Genomic DNA, 26,275 nt, shown 5'->3' with positions numbered 1-26,275 from the left:
AAAAACACCACTTTGAGGAATTCAAGACTGGAAAACAACGTGTACATTCAAGGCACCTTGGGATTCTGGATTAATACCATAAGGATAACTTGTGGGAGAGGGGCATGAATAATTAGAAAGAACACAAGGAAATACCACATAGCAGTAGAAGCAAAACTAGACCTGAGTTGATGACCTAAAACTGAAGATCAGTTTTATTGCCTACGGTGGAGTCTTAGGGAACCTAGCCAGCCTGTCCTCAGAATTGTTCTAAGGATCAACATTGGATACTTATTTCATCACTTATTTTTTTTTTAATTTATTTATTTTGAAAGAGAGAGAGTACGCGCACAAGCAGAGGAGGCACAGAGAGAAGAAGAGACGAAATCCCAAGCAGGCTCTGTGCCATCAGTGCAGAGCCCCATGCAGGTCTTGAACTCACGTACAGTGAGATGATGACCTGAGTCGAGATCAAGAGTCGGACACTTAACTGACTGAGCCACCCAGTCGCCCCTATTTCATCACTTATTACAGGAAATATCTCAACTATTATTGGAAGATTATTTGTTTTTTTTAACTTTTTTTTTAATGTTTATTCATTTCTGAGAGACAGAGAGAGCATAAGCAGGGGTGGGGCAGAGAGAGAGAGAGAGAGAGAGAGAGAGAGAGAGAGAGAGAGACACAGAATCTGAAGCAGGCTCCAGGCTCTGAGCTGTCAGCCCAGAGCCCGACGCGGGGCTCAAACTCAAGAACTGTGAGATCATGACCTGAGCTGAAGTTGGACGCTTAACTCACTGAGCCACCCAGGCACCTCTGGAAAATTACTTGTTTTTAATCAAAGCTTGTGTTAGCATAAATAGACCATTTTATGTAGTTATGTTAGGATTTTACTAACTCCAAATCATCTTTAAGTATCCACTTGAACATGGCTACGTCTTAAAAAGTGAAAAGGAATATGCCCATTTTAATAAAAATGCTCACAAATCCTAAAATTGGTCCAATGATAATAACTGTAGTAAGTAACTGCATTTAAACACAGTCACGATGCAACTTGAGTTTAGTTTGTTTTTTATTCCCTTGATGCTATATATGTAACTGTGATATCACGTTCTGGGGATGTTTACCTCCCCCCAAATTATCATTTAGTTCCCCAGCTACAATATTTAAAGCACAAATTAAGGGCATGGGGTAATAGAGAACATAGTAGAAGAAGCCAAAGACTCTGTTCACGTCAGTCATTTACTAGGTATGACTTGGTTTTCAGACTTGGTTTCCATATTTAAAAAGTGAAGGGCTTAGTCTATCAGTTCCTGAATAGGAATGACCTTTAACATCATGTATGGTTTCTGGGTATGGGTATGGTTTCTGAACTACACATGTCTAAACATGATGCTAAGTGTTCCACAAAAATGAGTATACTTATTTGTGGCTTAATATTTATATCAGTTATTAGAGTGATTACATTTTAGATTTTACACAGCTCTATAGCATTAAACAGAATGGAAGTACAATAAAAGCTGATTCTACATCAACATACTAGTAGCCTGCTGTCATTAGATATTAATTCCATTGGTTTTTCTTAACAGTAAAGGAATAGAGTAATTCAAAATTTATGAAATTTCTTGTTGGTTTTAATGGACTCCTCTTTGTTTCTACTATTAGATATAGCATGGAGTCATTTAAATTAGTGCTTTGTAGTTAAAGATTTGTAAATGGTAGCATGTAACAAACTGTGCATTTAATCAGTAATGGTACAACAAGATTATCAAAACAGTGGAAACTGACAAGAAAATCTGTAACTTTATTTGATGGAAGAATCAAGTTAAGTGAACCTTTTCCATAAAACTCTCAGAAGTACTTTCTCTCCATGATGAAAAGGGAAGCAATCCCTAAATAAAAGTACTGAAGAACTTAATAAATACATCCAAAGAATATGCCTTTCTATGAATTCTTTTATACTTTAAGTCTGTACCCCAAATTACAATTATCCACTTAGAATAACAACTAATAATCTGAAAATGGGAGGAGAAACACTAATCATCTACTTAAATGGGACTCTTTTCCGAACACCTTGGTCCCGCATTTCCTCAACCAAAAAAAAGGTTTGCTTTTTTTTTTTATATATATAGAAGTTACTGAACCATCAATAATCCAATTGGAAAGACCACTTACTGTTTTAAAGAAATCATGCAAACATAAGCCAATGTTTTAATTAAGAGGTAGAGCTAGTGTCTGGCCATGGTGCAGTACACTCCCACATGCCTAATGCCAGCTGTAGAACAGCAACACTCAAGCAGCTGCGGTAATTGGAGATGCAGATCAACACATGCTAATTTGGCTGGGCCAACTAATTGGTAGGTATGCTACATTTCTAACAAAATATCCACCCATATTACAGATGTTGTTCTCTATCAGCAAAAACGACTGGTAACAAACAGTAATGAAGTTGAAATAAGGTACACTCGGTGAAATTGTTTAGTTGGAAAGCTTTACGGTGGGATCCCACATTAGCTTAGAAAACCACTTGTGCCAAAATTGGAACAGAAACTAAGTTTCAAAAGTATCTTTCAGTGTAAGATTAAGAATATTAAGAGGTTTCACAGTAGCTCTTCAGTCACCAAAATAACACTGGTTAGTGGACACATCCCCCTTAACCATGCCATGCCCAGTGCAGAAATGCAAAAATTTTTGTCCTGTTCTTTCTTTAAAGCCTAATGCAGACCAAACAACATTTATAGACATGTGCAAAGATAATAATTACATTTACCAGGAAATCTATAATGGTAAAAAGGAGGGGGTACGGGGTTCTTCTGTTTCCAGCCATGATGGTGTAATAAAGACTAGATCTACTCCATCACCTTAATCTAAAAAAAAAAAGAAAAACAAAAAAAGGACAAAATATATGAAACAATGGTTTTCTGTCCCTGGAAGACAGATAGTTCAGGACAGCAATACTCAAGAGAAGGGAAACAAAAGAGGTGAGCTCTAAGGCTGCCCTAACTTACTGCCTAGAGATTTTCTACACCAGAATAGAGATGAGCAGTTCCCCCCAGTTGAGGAAACAGATTTGAGCATGTGAGGAAGACAGAGCCCCTAGAATTTACCAGAGGACTGAGAGAGCATGAGCCAGACCAACAGCAAGAAAAACATGAGTAAAACAAGATCAAGAGTGGGGCTCCTGGCTGGATCAGTCAATGGAGTGTGCAACTCTTGGTCTTGGAGTTGTGGGTTCGAGCCTCAAGTTGGGTGTAGACATTACCTGAAAATAAAATCTTTAAAAAAACAAAAAACAAAGACAAACAACACAAGAGCACACCATATTCTGTAATCCTCCCTTATTCACAGTATTGCTTTCCATGGTTTGAGTTAGCCACAATCAACTATGGTCTGGAAGCAGATGATTCTCCTTCTGATGAATCGTCAAAAGGTCCATAGTAGCCTAATGCTAGGTCACAATGCCTACGCCATTATCTCATCTCTTGCCATCTCATCATGTAGGCATTTTATCACCTCGGATTGTCACAAGAAGAGTGAGTCCAGTACAATAAAATATTTTGAGAGAAAGACTGCATTCATATAACTTCTGTTGTTGTAATTATTCTTTGTTGTAAATCTCTTAATTGCACCTAATTTATAAATTAAACTTTATCATAAGTAAGTATATATAGAAAAAAACAGAGTATGTACTGGGTCCAGTATGATCTGTGGTTTCAGACATCCACTATGGGTCTTGGAACATATCTACCACAAACAAGGGGGGCTGCCGTATGTTCAAAAAGGAACAGCATGAAAATTTTTAAAAGATATAAGGGAAATACAAAAATGCCCTAAAATTTTATATTGAGACAAAAATAATGTCTAGATTAAAAAAAATAATAATCCTAACAGCAAGTTAGACACTAAACAAAGAAAGCTTAGTGAATGTGAACACACAGCAATAGACACTCTCTAAAATGAAATACAAAGAGAAAAGAGACCAAAAACAAAAACAAAAAAAGAAAGAAGACAACAATCAGTTAAGCTGATAGACAAGTTTAATCCATTTAATATATGTATAAGTGGATTCCTACAAAGAGAGTGAAGGATAGAAAAAGTATTTGATGGCCCCAATTTCTCCAAATATAGTGAAAACTATAAACCCATAAATTTCAACTGAATAAACTCCAAAAAGGTAAACATGAAGAAAAGTACACCAAGGGACAAATTACTTACAGCCAGTGATAAGAGAACAATCTTAAAAGTGAAAGACAAAAAAAAAAAAAAAAAGAAGAAAGAAAGTGTCTTACATACAAAACAGATGAACATAAGGGAAGGGAAGCAAAAATAATAGAAAAACAGGGAGGGGGACAAAACATAAGAAACTCTTAAATATAGAGAAAAAACAGAAGGTTGCTGGAAGGGTTGTGGGAGGAGGATGGGCTAAATGGTTAAGAACCATTAAGGAATCTACTCCTGAAATCATTGTTGCACCATATTCTAACTAACTTGGATATAAATTTAAAAATAAATTATTAATAATAAAAGTGTCTTACACAAGGTGGTAAAAAAGATAGGAATGACAGCCAACTTCTCAAAAACATGACAGGCCAGAATGCAGCAAAGCAAAGTACTAAACGGGAAAAAAAGAATCGGCCATCTTAAGATTTTATACCCAGAGAAAATACATTTCAAAAATAAAGGTTTTTGTTCAGACTTACAAAAAGAATTCATCACTAGGAGACCAGTACTACAAGAAATATAAAAGGAGGTCTTTCAGACAGGGAAAAAACAAAAAACAAAAAACCCCCACAAGATTCTTGACTTAATTATGTATGTATACAAAGGAATGAAGAGCAGAAAATATTGTGTGTAAATACAGAAGACTTTAAAAATAAATTTAATTCTCGTTAAAATATAGCTATTTATAGCAAAAATAATGTTATACAATTCATAACATACACAGAAATAAAACACAAAAGGGAATGAAAGTACACTGTCATTAGGTTCTCATGCTCTACATAAAGTAGTAGCTGATTGTGACAAGCTAAAGATACATACTACAAAGTCTAAAGCAATCACTCAAAACAAAGAGAAAAGATGCACAGCCAATAGCCAAAGAAGGAAATAATATGAAATGATAAAAAACATACTATTAATTTAAACATAGGCAGAAAAAAACAAAACAAGGGAAAAAGAACAGACAAGATGACCAGAAAACGAAGAGTAAATGGGTAGATCTTAACCCAATCCTATCAACAATAACATTAGATGCAAATGGTCTGAGAACCCTGATTAATAAGTCATCAAATTGGATTTTTTTTAAAAGACCAAACCTACGCTGTCTACAAAAAACTTACTTTAAATAGAAAGCACATATTTGTTAAAAGTAAAGGCAGAAATATATATACCATGCTAAAACTAATCAAAAGAAAAATAAAGTTGATTTCAGTGCAAATAATATTACCAAGAATAAAGAAGGTGATTTCATAATGATAAAGGAATGAATTCATCAAGAGAACATAACATCCTTAAATGTTAATGTATCTAAAAACAAAGAAATAGACACACAGAGACAGATAAATCCATAATTCTACTTGGAGATTTCAACTCCCCTTTCACAGTAACTGATAAGGGCAAGTAGACAGAAAAATCAATGGAGATACAGATTTGAACAATACTGTCAACCAAGAGTTCTATGTTTTAAAAAGCCTCTTCTGAGTAGCTTATGGATACTAATCAGTGCTCCCTTAAATCTGAGAAGAGAAAATTCAAGAACTGCCAGACAAGGACAAAAACTTCTAATGCTTTAAGTGTGCCGGAAATTTCAGAAAAATCATTCTCACAGAAAAGGCTGGCTTGAGCAGTAGAGTTAAAAAATTCAAACAGACACTTGGCTAGCAAGTAATAGTTATTTTTAAATGCTCTAATAAACTTTTGAAGTACTTTTAATAATTGGTAAATAAGAATTATATAAGAATCCAAGATGTATATAAAAGTCCTAATTAAGGTAAACCTTTGGCCAAATTAGAACTGGTTCTATCATTGTAATTTTTAAAGTGGCTATGTCTTCTCTCCGATCATATCACAGACTGAAACATAATGCCACTCTAACATTTCATTCATTGAACTTTTATATTTTCCACATAGGTTTTATCAGTTAGCTATATTATCACTGCTTCCACCAACTAAAATTATGAGAATTGGTGTCTTTTATGACTCTTCTAAACTTCAGACAATGCTGAAGTAACATCATTTGATGTTACTCTTCATGTCCCCTGTATAAAAGTTTCAAATGTCATCTCTCTGACGAACTTGGTATCAATAATGATCGTATTGTTCTGCATTGTCAACTTAAATAAAACTTCTATTCTTAATTAATCCTAAGATACTATACTAATATAGTGAGTTAAAGAAAGAGACATCTTTGTTACCTGGACCACTTCTAAAGACCAAAAAAAATTTTTTTTGGTTTATTTTTTTTTAATATGAAATTTATTGTCACATTGGTTTCCACACAACACCCAGAGCTCCTCCTAACAAGCGCCCTCCTCAATACCCATCACCCACCCACCCCCGCCCCCCCACTCCCCATCAACCCTCAGTTTATTCTCAGTTTTTAAGACTCTAAAGACTAACATTCTTAAAGAAGACTCCAATTGGGATGGCAAAGTCAAAGTGGTAGGTGAATTTTCTTATAATGTAATAACAGACATAAAGTTAATACATTTTAAGCTTCAGGTGAAAGTGTTAACTTTATATGTGTAAGTGTATAAAACGTATTAAAATCAACAAAGAAAGCTTATGAATTAAATAGTTTGAAACCAGTTGTTGAGAAGAAACTTGATCTTTGATAATATAGTCTTCTCTTAATGAGAAAGCTGTAAGAAAAAAAATATTCTGTACCTCCAGTAGGCAGCCTGGCCAACATAGGTTCCTTATCTCCCTCAAACACTCTCACTTTCTAACAGCCTGTTAACTTTTTAAGCTTTTGTGTTGACTTTTGTCATGCCCTTGAATCATTTTATTTTTAACAAAAGTTTCTCATTTCTAAAAAAGCTGAATTTCCTAATAATTATTGTTTCTTGTGGCTATGTTTTATTTTAATTCCTGTCACTCTAAACCAAGACTCTAATCATTTCTTATCTTGGACACCTATGACCTATACTTATATTCTGCTATAATCTCTAGTCTGCTGGCAACTCTTTATGCTACTACCTTCATAAATTTGGGCCACAAAATGAAACACAGTAAAACTGATTAAGACATAAGGTATATTTTATATACCAAAACTATCATTGGTATTTCCCAGATAGTCACTAGGTAGCACTACTGAGCAGAGAGGGTATTGGGAAAAAAAGTAAATTCTTCCTATCTTTAATTAGCTCAGCTGTCTTATGAGAGCTGCCCTGTTTATCAAGCCCAAAACATGGGCAGAGCCCAGATGTGACTAAAAATGAATATTATTCAACATGTGTACTTGCCAGGATAGACAGAAACATATTCATGATCCTGTGTATACAGACTGGCCACACAACTATGAACAAAGTGATACCTAAGATTATGTTTCTTTTATTTTTTTATTTTTTAATGCTTTTATTTATTTTTGAGAGACAGAGAGATGGAGCGAGTAGGGGAAGGGCATAGAAAGAGAGAGAGAGAGAGAGAGAGAGAGAGAGAGACACAGAATCTGAAGTAGGCTCCATGCTCTGAGTTCTCAGCACAGAGCCCAACACAGGACTCTAACTAGCCGTGAGATCATGATCTGAGCTGAAATCAGATTCAACTGAGCCACCCAAGAGTCCCAAGATTATGTTTCTAAGTATAAAATATTCTTGCTAATTGGTGGCAATTTTAAAACATACTTTATAGAAGTCCCTGGAGATTTATCGATGCCTTTAGTGTCCATCATTAGGATCCTGCCGTAAGGAAAATCGTGGACTAAATCATCAATTAGCTCTATATTATACCAGAGTAGTATTCTATTCTGTTGCTGTTAATTACTGTAATAAATGAACCAGAGACCATCATTCCTATTAACAGGTGGTTCCTACGTTTCCTTCAAGTTTGCCAAAAGCTAGAGGCCCAAAAGCTGGAGGTCAGAAAATAGTCTTTAGGAAGGAACATCCAAAGAATAGCCTCAGCAGAGGCCTTTTGAGTGCACCTGACTGTCACTGATGCCGTAAAAAAAAAAAAAAAAAAAAAAAAATCAACTCCTGTGTCGGACTTCCTTCCCAGTGTAACCTGACACTGCCACCAAGCTCAGACTATGAACAGATTATACCAGGAAACCGAGTCAGTACCTATAGGACTCTTTTATTTGAAAATCAGATACAAGCATGCTTTTGGCCCAAGGTCCAATAGAACAAGAATTAATTTTGCAGCTGAATGAAATAGTGGTTTTGAGAAAATAGCTTTCTTTCTTCATTTTTCATTACCCCTCTTTGGTGACTGGCTGTCCTTGGGCAAACGGGAATGAAATGAATGGTTTGAATGATATGTTGATGGTATTCAACTCTTGGAATGGTATGCTGCTCCTACTGATCCCTCAGAAATCAGGAAAAATATTCTCTGAAAAACCTTACTATAGTTCATAACTGTAGCAGATTGTATTTTCCAGATCCAGATTTTATTTTCCAAAAATATCTCCCTTCTCACACGTTCTTTTCCAACATTACCTTGTCTCTCTTTCCTCAAGAGGTGGAGTCTATTCCTCTCACCTTGAATCTGGGCAGGCTCATGTCTGCTTTGACCAATAGAATATGGCAAAAAAGGGGCGCCTGGGTGGCGCAGTCGGTTAAGCGTCCGACTTCAGCCAGGTCACGATCTCGCGGTCCGTGAGTTCGAGCCCCGCGTCAGGCTCTGGGCTGATGGCTCAGAGCCTGGAGCCTGTTTCCGATTCTGTGTCTCCCTCTCTCTGCCCCTCCCCCGTTCATGCTCTGTCTCTCTCTGTCCCAAAAATAAATAAACGTTGAAAAAAATTAAAAAAAAAAAAAAAAAAAAAAAGAATATGGCAAAAAAAGTAATGCTGTATGAATTCTGAGAGTAGGTCACAAAAAGATATCAGCTTCTGCCTCATTGTCTTGGCACATTCACTGAGGGATGATAGTTCCCCTGTGGGGAGTCCAACTCCCCTGATCTGGCCATGTTAGAGAGGCTATGCAAAGGCACTTCAGTCAACAGTCCCAGCTGAATCTGGCTTTCCAGTCATTCCCTATCACGGCCCCAGCCTTGTGAGAGAAGCCATCTTAAATCTTTTGGACCAGCCTCTCCACTAGCTGAGTATCACTTAGGGAACTCAGTAATGCCATGAGAAACAAAAGAATATGTCCCCCAAGTCCTGGTAAAACTGATCAGCAGAATTTTTGAGCACCTTATAATGGTTATTATTTCACATTGATAAGTTTGAGGTAGTTGTTATGCAGCCATAGCAACTGCAACATAAACTATGTAATTGTTAGGTAAATTTAAAGATGGAAATTGTATAGAAGATACAACACATATTAATTGGCCCTGCCTGCAAAACTAATCAGAACAATGGTCAGAGAGTACCTTACACGGCAAGGTAATTATTTGCATAGGCTCAGTAAGAATCTATCCTTCTGGGACGCCTGGGTAGCTCAGTCAGTTACGTGTCTGACTCTTGGTTTCAGCTCAGGTCATGATCTCGAGGTTCTTGAATTCAAGCCCCACGTCTGGCTCTGCAGTGGCAGCACAGAGCCTGCTTGGGATTCTCTCTCTCTCCTTCTCTGTCTGCCCCTCCCTCCCTCAACACTAGCATGTGCACGAACTCTTTCTGATCTCAAAATAAATAAACTTAAAAAAAAAAAAAAAAGAATCTATCCTTCTTCCTGCAAGGATATAATTAGATGAGACAAATTTGTAACCATGACCATGCCAGAAATGTTTCATTTAACGGTAAATCTCATTTAATTAGGCATGACAAGCTCACTAGTAAGAACAATAATTACACTCCAATATGCAGAAACAATGCTTCAAAGCAACTATCCTGGTACCTGCTCGATGGCTTGTGGAATCTCAGTGTTATGGGTAGTAAAGAATGTCACTTTCTGCAAACGCTGACGAATTTGGGGATCTTGGAGTAGTAGGGTACCTCCACAATCATAAGTACCACAGGCAAAAACCAATGCAGGCAAACAGGCTGCTTTTGGGTTCCTAATGGTTCCTTAGCTTAGATTTTGTGAACTGTAAGGGCAATAAAAATATTTCTGGTACTATAGAAGTGACAGAAAAATATATATGACTAGGGGCTACGTGCTAAGATTAACTCTCTGATCTTAACATCATGTGATTTTGGTTTAATTAAACATGAAAGTTAAAAAGGTTAACTAGTACCTTGTCCCTACAAAAATGAAATAAGCTAAATATAACAAAGCATCATATTAATAGTACTGCTAGTACATCAAGAAATTGTAAAACAAACATTTGGTGAAATCTACACTTAACTATACAGATTTGATCATAGGTTAAGATATGAAAAAGTGAAACTGATATATTTTTTTTTTTACCTTACCCTATTCCTCTGTGACTACAGACCAGTAAGATTTACATTTCTAAAAGGTTTACATTTCAAGAGATCATGGAATTACATGGCAATCCCAAAGCTTTGCACCCTGACATAAGTTAACAAAAAAAAAAGAGAAACACCGTATCTGTTTTTTTTTAATCAAAAACAGAGATGTGTGGTTTTTAAAACCTGAAGCTGATTAAACTGTACACAATCAGAATTACCAACTGCCACATAAGAATAGGAACTGTAAATATCACCATCTCTTTATTCTGTGAGCCACTAGGTTGTTCTGAAAGCTAGTCTTCTTTGCATTGTGCTTTACTGCAAATAAAAATTACCTCAGAGCTCAAAAATTAGGAGTTTTCTTTCCTTGGACAAATCAAACTTGACAAAAATACTGAATATGTTAATAATCCTGGCCAACAAAGATAACAAAATAAGCTTATTATATATGTGTTGACTCTCAGCCTGTATTAATTCAACGGGTGACAGGTATCCTTACAAAGAAGTGTAATTTCATCTAAGCAGTAGATCCTGAGAAAGCATTTACCCATTGTTGGCAAAACATTTAGTTCCCTACTAAATTATATATAACCCTTTGAAAATTTTTTCTGAACAACTCTGATATGTAGGCTGTCCTCCACACTCACGAGGAATTGCTTCTAAAGAAACAGGATCCCAGGGGCGCCTGGGTGGCTCAGTCGGTTGAGCATCCAACTTCGGCTCAGGTCATGACCTCACGGTTTGTGAGTTCAGGCCCCACATCATGCTCTGTGCTGACAGCTTGGAGCCTGGAGCCTGCTTCAGATTCTGTGTCTCCTTCTCTCTCTGCCCCTCCCCCACTTGTGCTCTGTCTCTCTCTATCAAAAATAATTAAATGTAAAAAAAAAATAATTTTTTTTTAAAAAAGAAACAGAATCCCCAAGTTTACATAACAACAGTGGAGAGTCAGAAGGTGATAGGAGCCCAGAAGAGGTCCCTAATTTTTCTCAATTGGTACGTGGTTTCTTTTTCAATCTCCTCCTTTCCTCTTTTCTTCTTTCAATCACATAGGGAAGGAGGATGAGTTTAACCTCCTGGAGTGAATGTAAGAGTTGGACTAGACGAGACAAGTTAGCCTAGTTAAACTAACTTGCTTGACTTAGGTTTCCTGATTGAAGTCAGACAGATGCAGAAATGGTATCAGGAGTGGGATCCCCAAAAACAGACTTCAAAGGACTTTGGTATTGGTTTGATTTGATCCATAATGCCACATCACCATTAATCAAATTAATGCTGGCTACGGATTATAACAAAGTATCCGCTGAAGAAATGCCTTAAGGGACCAAGGGGCTGTCACATTTGAGTTGGGCAGAAATGAGTACAAAGATTGTGGTATGGCATGGTTTCTGAATGCACTGAAGCACTCACTGAAAGAAAATGACAAGCTTGGGTCTTTAAACGTTCAGCTCCCATTTATGAACAGAGAACCAGAGAACTTCAATGGCAGCCCGAATAAAAACCTTGATGTCTTACAGCCACAGAGCTCACCTTGCTCACATCAGATTTAACTGTGCCAGTTGCACAATTACAATGTAAGCTGACCTCCACAGACTCACCATGTCTCATGCATGAAACTGAAAGCACTGAGCAAGACTTGGGATGGGGATTATCTGGGTGAACTCAGCTGAAGCCAAGGATCTTGAACCCCCAAGCTATTCTGAGCCTCCCTTGCCAGTGGAAATAGAAATAGCCTGCTCTCCTGTGTCTGAAGAGATTACCTTTCCCCTGGGTTGAAGAACCTGCGCTTATCTCACGATAACTCTAAGGGCAGTTTCCTTGCAGAAGAATTCCTCTTCTCCTCACGATCAAGATCTCTACTGTTACTCATAACAGGGTAAACTCACAGCATTCTTTGGGGAGTAAGTATAAAGTCTGGTCCATAAAGTAATAACTTATACACAAAAATAATAGCAAAAGTTGGCTAATTTGTGTTGGTAGATACCTAGGAAATCTGTGTGAGAATGATTCTAAGAGTGTTAGATCAAGGAAAACATAATATAATGCCAGATTGGGATATTTTTTAAAAAACAAATCACTTACCAGAGATTTAATGGTTATCACGTACAACTAGAAGGGGCTCTAAGAGTTAATTTTGCTGGCTGATTGGAACTTGGACCCATGACAGCCCTCCATTTAGTAAGACTGGGAAGCTGCAACTGCCCCGTCATAATGCCGAGGCAGAAACCCAATGGCTTAAGAAAACAGGTATGTTGGAGTGGTTTTATCATGTGCAACTTGCACATACAACCCATCCACCATGATACTCTGTAAGAGGGCCCAGTGGATTCTCTGTTCACTAAGGCTCCAGCTTCATAACTGAAGTGCCATTATATGGGCAAAAGGTTATTAGTCTGGCCCTTTAACACCCCAACAGTCACAGAATTCACCACGTTGCTACAAAGGTAAGAACCTCTCCATTTTCTCCCCTTGGTTTCTTCTATGGCACTATTACAAACTCCAAGTATTTAATTTATTTGTCTGGTTTGTTTTGGTTTATTCGTTTTTTTACCTATTTTTTTTCCCTCTGTCTCCCCCTCTAGCACATAAGTTCCATGAAAGCAGGGCTGCCTCTATCATGTTCACCACTCTATGCTGACTGCCTAGCACAGTACCTGGTGCATTGGCATTCAATAAGGACGTGTTGAAGGCATAAATAGTTGGTCTTTGTCCACATTAAATTCTGGTCCTCCTTTCTCATGGAATAGATATGTTCACAAAAACACTATCCTCCCAAAGAGAAGATTTACATGTGAGTTAAAAACTAGCACAGGCATCTATAATCTCCTCTTTGTATTTCTTCAGCTTAGAACGGACGACCTGGTCTGCTGATACCACCGCTTTCATTAACTTATATGATGCCTAGAAAAACATAATAAAGGTCAATTCAGTGTGTCACCATCTGTCCCTTCATGAGAATGTTTGAACAGGAGCCTGTCTTTATCCAGAACCACATCTCTGACCTCAGTCACATGTCACCTCATATCACAAGTTGATAAATTCCCAAATATCATTAAAGTATACTTCTGACTCATTGAGCAATTCTTGTACAGGCTGGAGCACTTTCCAAAAGACTGTCATGAGGTAGCTTTTACTTGTTTCAAGTAGATGATGGATTCATTCAGATCACAGCATTTCAAAATTCAACATGCCCTTTAATCGAAGGTTCTATTTTCCACCTATGAACCTTTACTTCCAGCATCCAGTAGATGCTTTCATTAGCAGCCAATTTTACCCACACACATGCACAAACACATTTTTATCACTACAAGAGTTAAGTATATACCTGATCACAAGCAACTAAGAGAGAAACAGTATTAAGATCTAGGCAATATGTTAAGTTCAACTACTATCTAAATTAACTGCCTCTGGCTCACTAGTATCATGGCTTACTTCGAATTCACACCTTAGCAAAACTGCAAAATACTGTATGCCTTGGACCTTCAGGGTTGTGTTTACATAGTTCAAACCTTCAAAGCTAAAATCCTTAGATGCCAAAGATGTAAAGATCTGTGCTCCCAGCAGGGTTTAAAACAAACAAACAAACAAAAAGATTAAAAAAAAAAAAAAGACTTAACATACTTACACACAATGTTATACGTCAATTATCTCAATAAAGCTGAAAAAAAAAATACAGCAGAATGCCTCTCTCATCTGAAAGAACTGGACCAGTTTGTTAGTTGGCTACTCACAGAAGTTAGTTAAAGCAGGAATCCTAGAGAATGATAAATATACATGTAACCATTTTATTTCATTTAAACTGTGTATAAATGTAATTCATTCACCCATTCTCTGTGCAGGACCCCTGCCTTACATCTGAACTGAGATCTGCTGACTGGTATTCCAGTCTTTCCTGCAGAACCCATGCCGGTAATGCATCATTTATGACTGCAGTTTTCAGTTCCTTTAAAGTGCAGCAAAAATTTCAACACATATGAAACAATCGGAGAGCAAATTTCTTACTTTTTATCATTTTCCGCCATTATTTTGCATTTGTCTTGTTCACTGCTAATTTGACAGGTAATTTTGGAAAGAACTCTCTTTTCTCACTATTTTTCACAGCATTCAAATTAGTTTTCGTAGAAACAACTCCCCTTTTTAATACAAATATTGCATCAGTTTGCAGAACATTAAATGATAAATGTATTCTGCATAGTTTGTGGACAAACTCAGCTGACTCTTAAAGCAAGTAATTTGACTTGTGGGGGTAAAAGTGCACCAGCATCACACTGAGAAGCCTATGGGCTACAAACAGCACACTGGGAACACCAGTCAGTATGTTCTCCCAAGGAAACGGACAGTACGGCTTAATCCACCTGCTTGGTTAATTAAACGTCAGTTCAGAATCTTTGCTGTATGGTAATTCAGGTCTTAAGCATAGCTGGCTAAGAAGAAAGCTCCAAAGATTCCTTCCCATATGTAGATAGGCTGCCTTTTATATTTTTCTTCAATTATATATGATATACATTAGAGATAACAATGTCAAAGAGTAAAAAAAAAAAAAAAAAAAAAAAAAAAAAAAAAGCACAAGAATACTGAAATAAAGGCAACAGAAAAGGAATTCAGGTATTTAAGTAGAACGTGATAAAATACTCAGAGATTCTGATTCCTAACAGCAACTAATTGAGTCAGTAAAACACGTTTTAAGGAAATTTTAACAGTCCCATATGAATTTGAAAAAAACTGATGACCCCATTTTAAAACATCCCTTCAACAACATAAGAAAAAAGCTTTCTGAGCTATAAATAAATGTCAGTGCTAGATACCTACATGAAAACATTCAACTTAGATTACTGTATTCCTTTTGTAAACATGAAAGCAGGAGAGGGTGTAAGGAGAAACTTACTTATTTCACTGGAAACTTGATTCAGTTTATCCTGTGATCTGCTGATAAGAACAATCTTCATTCCATGTTTTGCTAACTGAAAACAATAAAAAAAAAAAAAAACACTGAAGAGTTGAATCACCTGTATATTTCATTAAAAGACAGAAATCAGATATATTCTCATTTTAAGAAAACCTGATAATATGATATACCTAACCAAAAAACCAATAAACCCAAGTTGTAATGAATGGACAAACCAAATGAAGACACTACAAAAGGATTCCCCACAGGGCTATCTTTCTAGATTAAGCAAGTACATAAATGTCAAAGGATCTCAGAAGGAGTAAGACTTTTACTTTTCATTTTGCACCTACCTACACTGCTTTAAGTTTTTTAAAATCATAAATATCTATTACTTCTATAATTTAAAAGCTAGCTTTAAAAAAGATTTTGTTTTGGACTGGATACATAAAGATTGGAAGACTGGCAAAGAAAACTACAGTTAAAATGTTATAAATTCCTAAAACTAGAAGAAATTCTTAAAATTTTATTTAGGCATCATGTTTTGTGGACAACAAAGGTAAACTGAGGTAGTTGATTGGATAAAATAAAGTATTTCCTGAAAACACCTTCTGTGTGTATACACAGAACTATGTAAGTGCTATATAGAATGAGTAGGATTTATAGGAATGTGGTTTCTAAATAGACAAGCAGAGGAAAAATACACTGATACATACGAAACGTTTTAGTGAACTATTCCAAACCGTATATAAATGAGCAATAAATCAGATATTTAAACTAAAAGTAATTTAGTAAACTAATATTCCAGTCTTGAATCCTAAAGTCAGTTTTTATTAAGTAGTGAGCAGTTTTGCAAATGAGAAAATATGGAAAAACATTTTTTATTAAAATAACAAGGGTTAATAATAATTTGCTAAATTAATCTGCTATAAAACCACTAAAGAACCTGAGTCCATGCTTACAATTAAAAAAAAAATTAACAAAGGAGGAAAGACAAATAAGAGCTCTTAATTATAGAAAAGAAGCATCTAGTAAATGTAGAAGGAAAGATACTATTACAAAAATTACCAATTTTTTCACAACCATGGTAATAACTAATTTAGGAAAAAACTGTCAATGGATGTTAAATCCACTGGACAAAAGACTGTTGGGAAACGGATATTTTTTTCATACAGTCTCAAAGTATCATCCCACAGATTCTATATTAATTACAAAGGGGAAGAAGTACCCTCATAACAGAGAATGGTGGTAGACAGCATGTTAATAAATGATTTATCTTAACATAATAATGGGACAAGAGAGTTCTTGTACCTCCTGATAAAATGAACTCAGAAAGATAAAATATCATCTGGGTAGCATTCCTACTAAAAAATGTCTAACCTGAGCTAATCATGAGGAAACATCAGACAAACTGAGAAATCTGCAAAACAACTGGCCTGTATTTTTCAAAAATGCCATTGTTATAAAAAAAATTTTTTTTAAAGCTAGGAAACTCTTCTAGTCAAAAGACATGACACCTAAATGCAATGTATGATCCTTAACTGAATCTTGAAACCAAAAAGAGCTATAAACCTGGCTGGTTCAATTGTAAGAGCATGTTAACTCTTGATCTCGGGGTCATGAGTTCAAGCCCCACATTGGGTGTAGAGAGTACTTAAATAAACAAATGAATAAATAAATAAAAAGAGCTATAAAGACCATTACTGAAACAATTTGGGAAACTTGCATATATAGGTTTTATATAATAGCATATCAAGTTAAACTTCCTGTGTGTGACCAATGCACCGTGGTTATAAGGTTGAACGTTCCTAGTTCTTAGAAGATGCATGCTGAAATCTTTAAGGGTGAGTTGTTAGGATGTCTGCAACTCACAAATGGTCCCGGCAAACAATATTAACTTAAAAATATCCATAATAGTAAATGAAAGTTAAATGTGACAAAATGTTAATAACTGGTGAATGCAGGTGAAAGGTACAGGGTATTTGTTGTATTCTTCTTGCAACCTTCCTGGAGTTTTGACACTCGAAATAAAAACCTGGGACAACAAAAGGAGATTGGAAAAAAAAAAAAAAAAAAACAACTCTTTGGGAATGACAAATGAGAAATCCAGTGGATCTGCCAGGATCGTCATCACAACTGGGCCATATCATTAGCTTTGGCTGCCTTAGTGGAACTAGAAGGCAGGGAAGCTTGTCTTAAAAGAGTACTATCAACGCTCCTGCTTTGTACAGTCGTCCTCATCCCATCATGGTCCCTATCCTTTCATGACATTCAAGAGAACTTGAGAACTCTTTGCCTATATCTGTCAGTATCTTTCTGTCAATTACAGTCCTTATTAAAAAAATGATGCAATGGGGGCACCTGGGTGGCTCAGTCGGTTGAGCATCAGACTTTGGCTCAGGTCATGATCTCTCAGTTCATGAGTTTGAGCCCCACGTTGGGCTCTGTGCTGACAGCTCGGAGCCTGGAGCCTGCTTTGGATTCTGTGTCTCCCTCTCCCTCTCTCTGACACTCCCCTGCTAATGCTCTGCCTCTCAAAATGAATAAACTTAAAAAAAAAAAAAAAACAATGATGCCATGGACTAGCCTAGAAATAAAACTACTCTATAATAGTAAATCCACCTATTGGAAAATAGTTCAAAACAACTGACTTTAAAACTAAGGACTGTCCAGGGCACCTGGGTGGCTCAGTCAGTTAAGCGGCTGACTCTTGATTTCAGCTCAGGTCGTGATGCCACAGTTTGTGAGTTCAAGCCCCGCATCCGGCTCTGCACTCACAGGGCAGAGCCTGCTTGGGATTCTCTCTCTCCCCCTCTCCCTTTGCCCTCCCCAATGCTCTTTTTCTCTCAAAATAAATGAATAAACATTTTTTTAAAAAATAAACAAATAAAACTAAGGACTGTCCATAATCATGCAATATAAAATAAAATTACACTACATTTTTCCCAACATACTGGGATAGAAAGTTTTATACTCACTTTTGCACAAAAATTTATTTTAAAACTGTCTTTGCTTAAGCAAACATGGTGTTTCTGATTACAAAGTGTATGTATTGTACTATGCAACATTATATTTGTTTTTAACTTCAAACATCAAAACTACTGTAAGAGACCATCCCATATTTGTTCTTATATTTTTAAGCCAAAAAGAAAGGTCTTGAAAATTACCTACCTCTTCTGCATATGACTTCCCAATTCCATCAGTACTACCTGTGACAACTGAGAAAAGAAAAAAACAGTTTAGGTGAAGAAGTACAACGAAGAACCAATCATCGTGAGGACCCATCAGTTACTTATACACAAGAAGACCTGTGTAATACTTTGATATAAAAGATGCAGCCACACCAGTGGTTCAAATTTAAGACTGAATACCCACCACAATGGCTAAAATTTGAAAGACTGCAATACCAAGTATTGACATGGTTGTGCAGCAACTGGAACTTTCACATATTGTTGGTGGCACTGGAAACTGATACAATCATTCTGAGAAAAAAAATATTTGGCATTATGTCCAGAACTAAACATGTGCCTACCCTATGACCTAGCAATTCCCAAGAGGTATGAATGCATCGTGTCTGCCAAAAGAATGCCCATGATCTCTTTATTTATGCATAACAGGTAACCATACCCAACTACTGATCTACAAGAGAGTAAGGAAGTAAACCGAGGTATGTTCATATAATGGGATACTAAATAGCAATAAAAAAGAACTATTGATTTACACGAAACATGCACAAACCTCCCACATATTATGTTAAGTGAAAAAAGTCTGACATAAAAGTATACAAACTGCTGTGGTTCCATTTATTAAGGTTTAAAAAAAAAAAGGTAAAACTAATCTGTGATGACGAAAGTCAGAATATTGGTCACATCTGGGTAAGGGGGTAGATGACAAGAAAGGGGCATGAAGGGACCTCTAGGGTGGAAGATATATCCTGTATTTTGATTTGGGTACCTGAGTGTGTAAAAATTCACTTCAAAAATGTATACTTAAGCACATATTACTATCCCTGTTACACCTTAATAAACTCAATTTTTCAAAATTATGGGCAACCAAAAATTTGATTTCTTCTATGGGAAAGTATATTTCCCTTCATCATGGTATCTTCTCTCTGAAATACTGGAATGATGTTTGTTACAAACTCAGAGCATTGCCATCTACTCCAAAGTGTTAGGGATGTGCCTCAATTGGTTTTCTTTTCTTTTTTTTTTTTTGTATGTTTGTCTATTTATTTTAATGTTTATTTATTTTGAGAAAGAGGGAGAGAATGGGGGGGGAGGGGCAGAGAGAGAGGGAGACAGAGGATCCAAAGCGGGCTCTGTGCTGTCAGCACAGAGCCCGATATGGAGCTCAAATTCACTAACTGAGATCATAACCTGAGCCGAAGTTGGACGCTTAACCAACTGGGTCACCCAGGCTCCCCTAAATGTTTATTTATTTTTTAGTGAGAGAGAGAACATGCTCTTGCACAAGCAGGGGAGGGATAGATTTTTAGCTGAAACATACATATTTCAAAAGAATACAGATGACAGTGGAGCGCATGTGTGTGTGTGTGCATAAGTGTATGTGTGCTTTTAAATTGCCAACCCCACACTTATCTAAACCGGCATATCTATCATACTTTACTCTTTTTTAATGTTTATTTATTTGGGGGGGAGGGGCAGTGAGAGAGGGGGACAGAGGATCGATCTGAAGCAGGCTCTGTGCTGACAGCAGAGAGCCTGATGCAGGGCTTGAACTCACAAACCATGAGATCATGACCTGAGCCGAAGTCGGACCCTTAACCAACTGAGCCACCCAGCTGGCCCTATCATACTTTAAAAGTCCTGGAAAGCCCAGAATATTGGAAGGACTAGAGATTATAAAATTTGCCTAATGGATATCAAGTCTTCCTTTTCCAGAGTCTCTGGTTTTGGAGTTTATAGTAGATACTGTTAGAGCACCAACCACATACGCCCCTTCCAGCACAAAGGTTCTCAGTCAACCCCCGACTAGGAGTGTTATCTGCTGAGCACCAACCAAGAACTGTCCTCAGACAAAGAAAGCTGCCTTGCCCAAGGTTATAGCCCCTCCCCTGGGCAGTATGTCTAATGACTGGTCCACGCTTGGGGACAAAGGTCTGACTCCTTTACTTCACTTAGGCATCTCTGAAGGGCTATGCAAGGTTCAGAAATTCCCATGGGATCAGCTGTGACCTCTGCTACACTTGCGTCACAGTTGCACATCTGCCTGTCCTATTCTGCTTCTGGTGCTTCCGTACAGAGGTTATTCCTGAGTGTACCCCCCAATGCACCCCCATGCACACACATTTCAATCAATGTCCGAGTGTTTCCTGATGAACTACTGAGCCTGCAGTCAAGCCTCTTCTTTTTTACATAATTGTATGTAGATTGAAGCAATACATGAACTTAGTTTGAAAAAGAAAATAGTTACAAAAGGTTTAAAGTGAAAAACAGCAGTACCTCACCCCACCCTTCTGCATCATAGCACCACATTCTGCTCCAGCTCCAGAAGTAACCATTTTCATCGTTTCAGTTGGTTTTCCTTATGTTATCATCCTTGTTCTAAATCCTGTGCTCCACACTGTTATCTCCTGATCCATTAATTTTTATATTACTTATTACAGTTGATGAGAACTCCCATTCCCCTTTGTTTTCCCCCTCCTTCTAATGAAGTTATATCACAAGGTTCTGTCAATAGTCAGTGTGCACATTATTATAATAATGCACCTCAATTCTGACATAAACCAGAGGACATGGGCCCTAGCAAAGCTGCCCACACTTTAGGCATCAGCCACAAGTTTAGACATCCCAACAGGCATCCATACTCTAACTAACTGACTATAAAATTAAGGGTTCCCACAACTCCTCAGGTTCAGCAATTCACTAAACAAGTCACAGAACTCAGGACAACTTCACAACTTGTAATTACAGTTTTTAAATAAAGGATACAAATCAGAACCAACCAAATGCATAGCCACATGGGGTGAGGTCTAGGAGGGTCCTGAATGTAGAGCTTCCATGCCTTGCCTGAATCAGGGCATTTTACCCTCACAGCACATCAATGTGTTCACCAGTTAGGAAGCTACATCAAACTTCAGTGTCCAGAGTTTTTACTGGGTTTCATTACAAAGGCATGGTTGACCGAATCATGGACCATGTCACTGAACTCAACCTCCAACCCCCCTTCCCTCCCCAGAGGTTGGAAGGTTGAGCTGATATCATCAAATGACTCAAATCTCCAATCTTCTAATCAATGGTTGGTCTTTCTGGCATGACCAGCCCCCATCTTGAAGCTATCTAGGTCCTACCATGGGTTATCTCATTGGCATAAAGTATCAGGGCCAATTGTGAATAACAAAGACAATCCTATCATTCAGGAAAATCCAAGGACTTAGATTCTCCCCAGCAGAAACCAGGGATGAAGGCTTTTCATATTCTTTATTATACAACAATTACTGTGGTTAGATAAATATAATATTCACTACTGAAGCAAATAGTATAGTATAATTACCTTTCCCTTCTTGGTCAACATTTTTCTTTTCCTGTAGTTAAAACTGCCTTTTTCTTCCATTTCCATAGTTTTCTTTTTAAAATTTCCCCCATTTTCTAACAGTCTCTCGATACAATTTTCCACACAATCAATCCCATGAATGTGTTCCATTCTTTTTTTTTCCCCTTAGAGATTACTTCCCTTGAGCCCTCCAGCTTTTATCCTGCTCCTCCTTGGAATGGCTACTCTGCTGCACAGCTATTATTCTAGAACCTAACCATGAGAATTCCCTTGGCCTCTCTCTCCTATGTTGAAGCTCTTGTTTTCTAGATCTTGTTCTAGTCTCTCATTAGGAAGCACACCCACCAGAAGCTTTCCAACAATGGATACATGAAGACACATTTTTGTAAACATTTTTGTAAATATTTTTTTTATTTTAGACTTACCAAAAAAAAAGTGAAGATAATACAGGGTGATCCCTATACTCCAAGTCAGTTTCTCCTATTCCTAACATCTTATATTTGTCCCAATTCATCAATGAATACTGGTACATTACAGTAGTCCCCTCTTTTCCACCAGGGATACATTCCAAGACCCCCAGTGATGCCTGAAACTGTGGATAATACCACATCCTATATACACTATGGTTTTTCCTATAAATACATACCTATGATAAAGTTCAACTTATGAATTGGGCATAGTAAGAGATTAAAAACTTAACAATAAAATAGAACAATTCTAACATACCATAATAACAGCTATACCAATGTGTTCTCTCTTTCACAATACCTTATTGTACTGTACCCACCCTTCTTCTTCTTGTGATATGTGAGATGATAAAAGGTCCACGTGATGAAGTGAGGTGAATGATGTAGGCATTAGGACATAGTGTCAAGCTACTACTGACCTTCTGACAATATGGCAGGAGGATCACCTGCTTCCAGACCACAGTTGACGCAGGTAATTGAAACAGTGAAGAGCAAAATCTCAAATAAGAGGGGGGACAGGGTGCCTGTGTGGCTCAGTTGGTTAAGCTTCTGACTCTTGACTTCAGCTCGGGTCATGATCTCATGGTTTGTGGATTCGAGCCCTGAGTTGGGTTCTATGCACAGCACAGCCTGCATCAGATTCTCCCTTTCTCTCTGTCCCTCCCCTACTCACAATCTGTCTCTTTCAAAATACATACATACATATATACATAAAAGAAGGGGGGCTACTATATTATTAACAAAAGCCTGTATCTTTTTCAGATATTCTTGTTACTGAATGTCCTTCTGTTCTACAATGCCATCCAGAATATCCTATTTAGTTGTCATGTTTCTTCATGTGACAATTTAAGAGACAGTTTTTTGACAGTTTAGGAGAAACTTTCTGATTGTATTTTTTTTTTAAGTCTATATATTCTAACTTCACACATAATAGTTCAACTGGGTATAAAATTCTCAGCAGGAAATAATTTTTAACAAAAATATTGAAGACAATTCTCCACTGTCTTCCAGCACCAATAATGTTTAATATGTGTTTCACTATTCTGAGTTCAGATCATTTGTAAGTACCAGCTTTTTTGTCATGGAGCTTTTAGAATTATCATTTAATCTTTAACACTCTGTCATGATCATGTATCTTGTGCTAGATACTAGTGGGCCTTAAAATCCATGATCTTCAATTCTGGCAATTCTCTTCCATTAATTCTTGGATAATTTCCTCACCACTTCTCTTTCTACACCACTTCTCTTTCTACAGTTCTTATTAATCAGGGGCACATGGGTGGCTCAGTCAGTTAAGTGTCGACTTCAGCTCAGGTCATGATCTCATGGTTCATATGTTCAAGCCCCACATCGGGCTCTGTGCTGACAACTTGGAGCCTGGAGCCTGCTTCAAATTCCCTCTCTCTCTGCCCCTCCCCCATTTGCCTCTGTCTCTCAAAAATGAATAAACATTTAAAAAAAAACGTACAATTCTTATTAATCAGAATTTAGATTTTTTTAAAATGTTTAGTTATTTATTTTTGAGAGAGAGCACATGTCCACAGGTATGTGAGCAGGGGAGGGGCACAGAGAGGTTGAGAGAATCCCAAGCAGGCTCCACATGGAGCCTGACATGGGACTTAAACCTACAAACCATGAGATCATGACATGAGCTGAAATCAAGAGCCAGATGCTTAACCAATTGAGCCACCCAGGCACGCCTAATAAGAATTTAGATTTAACAGTTTCTCTATTAATCATACTTTTCTTTTTGTCCTGCTTCCTTGGAAATTTCTTCAGTTTTATCTTCCAAACTTTCTATTATATGACTTTTAAATTTTAGGGGTCAAATTTTTAATTTTGAAGAGCTCTCCTCTATTCTGATTGCTTGTACCTTTTTTTTTAAAGAGCATCTTGTTCTTATCATAAACCCATTATCTTCTCTTATCTCTGAGGATATTAATTATATTTTATTTATATACAGTTGGTCCTCAAACAACAGGGGTTTGAACTGCACAAGTTCACTTATATACAGATTTTTTTTTATACAAAGACACTATAATACGGTAAATGTATTTTCCTTTCCTTATGATTTTTTAAAATTTTTCTAGAGAGAGAGCATGCAAGCACTTGTATGCATGCAAGCAGGAGAGGGAAAGAGAATCTCAAGCAGGCTCCATGCCCAGCACAGAGCCTGATGCAGGGCTCGATCCCATGAACCAAGAGATCATGACTTGAGTCAAAATCAAGAGTCAGGTAATTAACCAATTGAGCCACCCAGGCACCCCCCGCCCATCCTTAAGATTTTCTTAAAAACATTTTCTCCTCTCTAGCTGAGTGTAAGAATATAGTCAGCTAATCCACATAATATCAAAAATATGTTAATCAACTGTTGTTATCAGTAGGGCTTCCAGTCAACAGCAGGCTATTAGTAATTAAGTTATTGGGGAGTCAGAAGTTACACGCAGGCTCTCGACTGCACAGGGCCCCTAATTCCCACGTTGTTCAAGGGTCAACTACATTTATATTTTCTTCTACTCCTTATATTCTGTTTCCTCTACTTTCCTTTTGACTGATTTGGTTGTCTCATCTTGGAAGCATTAATATAGCAATTAGCGTGCACATGTGGGGTGATTACACTTTTAGCCTCACTCTAAGGTAATCAAAGGACAAACGACCTTTTTTATTAGGGATTCCATAAAAGTATTTGTCTTTTCTGAGACCCTTCAATATCTCTTAAGAAGCATTTCCCATTTTAAATCTTTTGGCTGCTGGGTAGTTTGCAGATTTTTTACTCAACCCCTGTTCTCAGTCAGGTATCTCACCTCTGCCTTCTGTTGTGCCCAATTTTCCTGAGTCTCAAGCACATTTGGCTCAGTGCCCTTCCCCACCCCTGTCTTTTGAAGTACCTGACACTTCCAACTGCTGTGCTTTTCTGGGATCCAAAAGCAAATCTGTATGCTTCCTGCTTCCTAATGGTGGACTGTCTGTGAGCACTCTGTGGTCTCCGCTCTCTGAAGTCAGTTACCACTCTTCCACCTTCATTTGTGCTGACTGGGCAATGAGGGATTCCAGAAGTTCCCTAGTTTCATCAAAATGGAGCTCTCTTTTTCTCATTCTCCTAATTCTTAGAGAGGATTTCCAAGAAATAAAAGGCTAGAAATATAGCAATTTGGTCATTTTAAAACTGTAAGTTACCCAAGTTTCCTCTTAAACATATTATACTAAAAGTAGACTAACTTTAATTGAGAACAAGATACTAAACACTCTTCTCAAAAAAAATTTGGCTTTATGCTCCCAGCAAGAATTTTTTTCCTATCATCTTCTTCTATTGACTATCAAATTTAAATCAAATTAACAGTTTTTAGAAACTATTATGTGCACAGCTATAGAGACTACAACAATGTAGAAGATCCACTCTATTAGGTGTTCAATAAGTCATCCATTCCACAGTTAGGACTTCAAATATTAAGCAGAAACAATATGACTTTAAATAGTGCAAATATTAAAAACATAGCCTGATTTTTTAGATAGACGATAATATCATTTTTCTATATTCTAATAATTAAAATCAAATCTAGACTTGCATAGTTATACATGAGCCAAATATGACCTCACAAGTACATTTTTTTTCTGAGAAAATTGTAAAGTATAAAAATCATTTTTATGGGCACAAAGAAGTAAAAAATAAAGTTGGAAATTCACAGGCTCCCTTAGTCATCCCGGTAAGCACCGCTATAGTTCTACAATAATCTGTCACCTACAATGGCCAGGCAATGGGGGATCAGCGATCATTTCTATCAAAGGAAATGACAAATTCTTTAGTTCTCTATGTCATATGATAGGTAAGTGTTCGAACGACATACAAACATGACTCAGTCATGTCAAATTTCAATCATAAACATTTTATGCAATGCAAAAAGAGAACTTTATTTATTTAAGACA

The 26,275-nt window shown here is 37.0% G+C and overlaps 1 protein-coding gene across 1 annotated transcript in view; it reads right to left on the bottom strand.

Moving 5' to 3' along the window:
- HSD17B12 (hydroxysteroid 17-beta dehydrogenase 12) overlaps positions 1 to 26,275 on the bottom strand; it is a 167,856-nt gene that overhangs the window by 88,915 nt on the left and 52,666 nt on the right. Inside the window, exons 2-3 of the mRNA XM_045485027.1 lie at positions 18,543 to 18,589; positions 15,372 to 15,447 (exon numbers count right to left, since the gene is read on the bottom strand). Of these exons, the coding sequence (XP_045340983.1) occupies positions 15,372 to 15,447; positions 18,543 to 18,589 (123 nt within the window). The remainder of the gene's footprint in view (positions 1 to 15,371; positions 15,448 to 18,542; positions 18,590 to 26,275) is intronic.

This window comes from Leopardus geoffroyi, chromosome D1 (assembly GCF_018350155.1).
Source record: "Leopardus geoffroyi isolate Oge1 chromosome D1, O.geoffroyi_Oge1_pat1.0, whole genome shotgun sequence".
Classification (NCBI taxonomy): Eukaryota; Metazoa; Chordata; class Mammalia; order Carnivora; family Felidae; genus Leopardus; species Leopardus geoffroyi.
Note: the sequence above shows the minus strand (reverse complement) of the source record. Positions and strands in the feature narration are given on the sequence as shown.